Source organism: Lithobates pipiens, unplaced genomic scaffold, assembly GCF_037356315.1.
Source record: "Lithobates pipiens isolate NorthernLeopardFrog02 unplaced genomic scaffold, aLitPip1_a1.2 Scaffold_23, whole genome shotgun sequence".
NCBI lineage: Eukaryota > Metazoa > Chordata > Amphibia > Anura > Ranidae > Lithobates > Lithobates pipiens.
Window position 1 is genome coordinate 81110165 of NW_027507785.1, and position 6000 is coordinate 81116164.

General features: G+C 48.6%; 1 protein-coding gene across 2 annotated transcripts in view; it reads right to left on the reverse strand.

Annotated features, from left to right (window-relative positions):
• Positions 1-6000, reverse strand: part of THOC7 (THO complex subunit 7) — a 30624-nt gene extending 24624 nt beyond the window's left edge. Inside the window, exon 1 of one of the 2 annotated variants that reach the window (XM_077451944.1) lies at positions 5721-6000. In XM_077451944.1, the coding sequence (XP_077308070.1) occupies positions 5721-5739 (19 nt within the window). In that variant the 5' untranslated portion in view covers positions 5740-6000. The other variant, XM_077451945.1, reaches the window with a different exon arrangement.

Genomic DNA, 6000 nt, shown 5'->3' on the forward strand with positions numbered 1-6000 from the left:
TGTTTATGTGCAATTACAGGCATACGGCATTTAAAAGTGTATAAGTGTAAAGTCATTCTATTGGCTTGATTATTCATTTATTTTAGCCACTAGAATAAATTTATGCACATATGCATGTAAATCAAGGCTCAACAAATCCCAGTTACCATGGCAACTAGATATTGCATCCTGGCGCCTGGGTTTTTGTCAGCCCATTCACTGTTGCACTCGCGACTGGCCCCTGGTGTTCCACCACTGTGGGGGTGGGGGGACCCCAAGAGCCCGCACTGTGGGTTCCCAGCGGGTCTGCTGGCTGCAGGGCTCTGAGAGTGTCTCTCACACAGCCCAGACAGTTCCCCCTCTCCACGCGTGTATGGGAGAGGAGAGGGGGAGCCGTGTAGGGGGAATCCTAAGAGCAAGTTTAGGCTAGGTGTAGTAATGAGGAGGACCTGTGGGGTCTGCAGGGTGGCCAATACAAGGCAGAGGAAGAGGATGGAGATGTGGATGGCAATAGACCGGGAAGGGGGTAAGAATACAAGGGGGAGACGGGTCCCCTATTGTAGGCAGTGGACCGTGCTCTGGCAGTGGCTGTTTGGTGTAAAGGGCTTGTGGAAGTGAGTTAATACTGGGGGTGGAGGGGGACTACAAAGCTGATCCAAGGAGGTGACGAAGATGTAATCTCAGACCAGCCCGGGGTCACCTACTGACATCTTCATATCAGCAGATAATGGGGATCCTCTGAATATTTGGGGGGGGGGGCTCCTCTGATTACACAGCAGGGCTCCTGTACTGGGGCTGTAATCTCAGTGTCCTTTGGAGTCTGCTACTTTGTATTGTACTGACTGCAGGTGGCGGATGTGCTGAGCAGTAACAATCTGTAGACAATGTAACTGAAGATTGGCAACAATGTACAGACTTGATGCTGTTGTCATCACACTGACTTCCCCTGCCTGTGCTGTGCTTCATTCATCCTGTACTGTAAATAAAATTTGTTATACAATCAAGATGCAATTAAATAAAAACATATCGTGGAAGGGGGCATGTTATCAAAGCTGAAGCAGCTGTGTTTGGCAACCAATCAGCTTCCAGCTTTCATTTTTAAAGCCTCTACAACTTTTGTCTGCTCCTAGTTTTGATTAATTCCTCCCACTGGCAGCTTTTCTATTGTCGGTGGCGATTATCAGCACCTTTTTTTCTACTGGCAAAATGATAATTTTTGGTGGCCGTTAGATCAGTGCATGCCTAGTTAGTATATTACTAACAACACCCCAAACTCAGATCACCTGCACCGGATCACATGGTGCCACAGTATCAAGCGATTTGGTGCAGTGCGTTTTTACAAGGTACTACATAAATGGGCTGAAAATTCCACCGCACTGGAGCGCAGAACGCACGACACAGGTTTACCTCTCAGCTTTTGCCTATTAACCTTCTTAGGATCCTTAAAGTGGTGTTCCACCCAAAAAAATGAAATGTCATTAATGTACTTTATTTACTTATCTTTTTTTTCCCCTCTGTTGCTATGTGGTCCCTCGAAATCTCCCTCCTCCAGTGCCTGGGCTCCTGACGTCACTTCCCTCGGAGCAAGGGAGATCGCCTCTTTCCCCTCTCTCTATAAATCATCTGGAACACGCGACAGGTCCCAGTTGATTGCGCGGCCAGTCACGGCTCACGCATGCGCAGTGGGTGCCCGGCTGTGAAGGCACAGCCGGGCACCCACAGTTAAAATGCCGGCACCGCCGAGCGGAGGGGGAGATGAGCGGAGCTTTGATCCCCCGCATCGCTGGACCCTGGGACATGCAAGTGTCCAATTATTAAAGCTGCAGTATTTGTAGCTGCTGACTTAATTTTTTTTATTTTTTGTGGGAACATCCCTTTAACAACTTAGTACATTTAAGGGTCCTTTCTGGCAGACTCGGCTTTGCTCAGCGGGGATCGATCCACTGATCCCAGCTGAACCAGGCGGATGACAGGTCCGTCTCCGCCCACTGTGCGGAGATGGACCTGTCAGAGCCCTGCTCTCCTCTGTGGGGAGATCGGAGAAAAACGGACGGTCTGTCTATTTTCATCCAATCCCATCTGATCCAATCCTCCAGGTGGATGGAAAATGGGGTCACCATCCGTCTGGTTTTCACGGACAGGATCGGATAGCAGCAGGTGTCAGCGCCCGTCACCGCTGCCGATCCACTGCCCCATAGGAGTGAATGGAGGCTCTGATCGGGTCCACCTGAAAAACTGACTGTAATAGCAGTGAGGGATAGTCAGAGACTGGAAACTCTTGTGCCCTTATTAAGATTTTAAATGTGCCAAGTTCTTAGGGATCCTAAAAAGGTTAATAGGCAAAAGCTGAGAGGCATAACTGTGTCCTGCACCTGTAAAGCTACACATCAGGGCACATAAGACAAGAGGTTTTGTCAAAGGTAATAAAGCTTGGTTAGTTAAAAAAACTGACCCTTAACTTTTTTTAGCTGGCTCCTGGATTCAAAGCAAATTTATCAAGCCCTGGTGTAAATAATGCTTATTAACCACTTCAGCTCCAGACGATTTACCCCCCTTCAGGACCAGACCCCTTTTCTGTGATATGACACTGCGTTACTGTAACCAGTTAACAACCGCCTATATACTGCGGCAGGGCAGCCGCTCTGCACCAGATCACGTGCCTAGTACATGATCCAACACTTCCGAGTTTAGTGGCCTAGGTGCGTTTTTTAAGCTGCTTTTCTCCTGTCAGCGTTTAGAAGAGCCCCAGCGTGCATGAGGTCTAAGGCTCGGTTCACATTGCTGAGGCTTGGGATCCAACTTGTGAGACCCCAACTCGCATGACATGTGAAATGCCATGTTAGTCAATGAGGGCTGTCTTAATTAGCACTAATGAAGTCGCTCCGACTTTACAAAAGATTCCTGTGCTACTTCAAGGCAACTTCTATCCGACATGTTCCCATAGATTTTAACCACTTTAATACCGGGCACATTCACCCCTTCCTGCCCAGGCCAGTTTTCAGTGCTGTCACACTTTGAATGACAATTTCGCCATCATGCATCACTGTACCCACACTAAGTTTTTAGCATTTTTTTGAGACAGATCAAGCTTTCTTTCTGTGGTATTTAATCACCACTGGGTTTTTTTATTTACTGCTAAACAAACGAAAAAAGACAGAAAATATTTCTTAGTTTCTGTAAATAAGTAATTTTTCTCCTTAATGGTGTGTGCTAATGAGGCAGCACTGATGAGGAGGCACCAATATGCAGCACTTATAGATGGCAATGATAGGAGGCACCGATTATCAGTGCAGATGTCCCCACTGAGGAAAGCCACTTATCAGCAGGAGGAGAGGAATGCTGATAACCGGTATTTCCGATTTACACTGTGATTGGACACAGCTGATCACATGGTAAAGAGCCTACATCAGTGATGGCGAACCTTGGCACCCCAGATGTTTTGGAACTACATTTCCCATGATGCTTAACTACACTGCAGAGTCCATGAGCATCATGGGAAATGTAGTTCCAAAACATCTGGAGTGCCAAGGTTAGCCATCACTGGCCTACATCATAGGCCCTTTACCATGATCAGCTATGTGGCATGTCCGATCGCATCGCTGAGCAAAACCCCAGGGGCATGCACGAGCGCCCCAACTTTGAAGGATGCCATATGATGTCCACTCAGTGACGTTCCATCAGCTGCGCATGCATTCCACCACTTCCAGGTTTGCTAATCTGACAGAACACCTACAGTCAGAGGAAGGCAGCAACGGACATCTTACTACACCCAGCTATGTCTTGAATCTCAGCGTAATTTTAGCAATAAAGTGAGCATATATATAATATAAATATATATTGGCATCTGTGATACTGTTTGGATGTTACATTTTGAAAGAAGCTGGACGCCAGCAGTAAAAAGGTGGCGGAGGCCATGTTGGTACACCCTGAACCGCTCAGCGCTAAACCCTTAGCCTTTCAAAATTAAACATCCAAACAGCATCACAGATACAGTACATTTACTTCTATACGTTCACTTTATTGCTAAAATTACTAAAAGTCAAGTCTAAGCTGGGTGTAGTAAGTTAGCCGAAGCTGCTGTTCTGTCAGATTAGAGAACCTGTAGAACGCAGGTGAAGGAACATCACTTCCATTCACTGATCTGATGGGTTCGCTAATCTGATAGAACACCAGCCATCATTCTGCTATAGGCCTGGTGGGAAGTGGTTAATGGAAGTCACCTCCAAGTAAGATCTTCGTCTATATTGATGTGTTTTGAATCCGACATTACAGGAAGATTACCCAGGCATTCCCTGAAAGTCGCTTCAAAGTCACATCAAGTCGCACTCAAGTTGCCAAGAAGTCACCTGGCAAAGACGTAACCGTGTGTTCAGCGGGTAGGGCTGCCTATGAATACCACCCATTCAAGTGAACGAGGCTGCACCACAACCACAAAAATGCATGAGGTTGGGGCGTACTGGTTGGGCCTTTTCAGGGTTAAAGCGGAGGTCCGGACTTTTTTTTTTTTTTTTTTTTTTAAAGATAGCAACTACAAACACTGTACCTGCTGACTTTTAATAAGGGCACTTACCTGTCCAGCGAGCCTATGATGTCTGCCCTTCAAGGCAGATCCGTCCGTTATCCTAACGAAGGGAAACACACAGTGGAGCCTTGTGGGTTCACTGCCCGTTTCCTACTCGGCATGCGCGAGTCACGCTGCGCTTTGTGAAAAGACGCCTGTCTATTGGGACACACATGTCCCAGAAGACATTGCACCCCATCTCCCAGGAGACAACACATGGGGGAAGACAAGAACCATGGAATAGGAAGTGGCAGATTAGGACGATCTGCCTAGCAACAGCCATTTCTGGTAAATAAAAAAAAGTTTTTTTTTATGTATTTTAAGGAGCACGTTTATGCATATTTTTTTTTTATTTTTTTAGAGTGGACCTGCGCTTTAAGTGCTAGTTCACACCAGAAGCAATTCCATGCGCTTTTTTTCTGAACAAAACGTTTCTGGTCAGCGTCCGCCCCAGAAACTGACTGCTTGGTGTGAACTAGAGCCATTGGAATACATGGAAAACACTATGCATGCATTTTTAGTGCAGAAAAAAAGCGCACAAAACTGCGTCTACTGTGACCTGGCCCTAAAACAGGCAATATATTGTTTCCCAGCCTAACGCAGATTGCTTTTCAGAGGGGTGGTTAGGGCTTCTGTTTGCGGCTGTAGTTCTAAAGGCGGGGGTCACCAGGGCACATAAAGGGTGAATCTTCCCCAGTGGGGTCACAGAAGTCTATTCCCCCCCCCCCAAGTTGTGTCTGTATGCACGCCTCAGTCCTTCACACAGAATGGACACCCCGGCTGCACTAGGCCTCAATGGTCTTCTAATCAATATCTGAACATCACGTTATCAGCACTGAGTCCATAGAGGACACACAGGGGCCCGGGGCCTGCTCCCCTCTCCTGCCATTCTAGTCCCCTCCTCATGGTAGAAGACCCCGGGCACATATCCGGCTTTTCTTACACTAGGAGTTCACACACATAATAATAATAATAATAATATGGAGACGGGGGGACACTGAGGCCTGTATTCCCGGGCTCCCTTCTTCCCTACAGCCGGGGTGTAGAGTCTAGGCCTCGCCGAACTCAGCGTTCCGATCCCGGCCCAGCGCTAACTCCAGCCTGCGGCTGCTCTGCGGCCTGTGCGGTGACCGCTGGGCGGGGGGGGGCCTCTACGGGGAGGAGCAGGGCCTGGACTTACCGTCGGTGACGGCTCCCATGTCGGCGGGTAGTGAGGTCAGACTCCCACAATGCAGCAGCCGGGAACAAGTATGGAGGCCGCGCACACCGGGCCGGGCTCTCTATAGGTGAGGGGAACACCGGCAAGGGGGAGGGGGGTCAGGACACGCCGCCCCGGGATATGCTGATGGGGGTCTGTACACATCGGAGGGAATGAGCGGCCTGCGGGGCATGCTGGGACTTGTAGTGCGGGAGGGCCGCAGGCGGCTCAGTCATCTGGGGTCATCTGAGTACACGGGCTG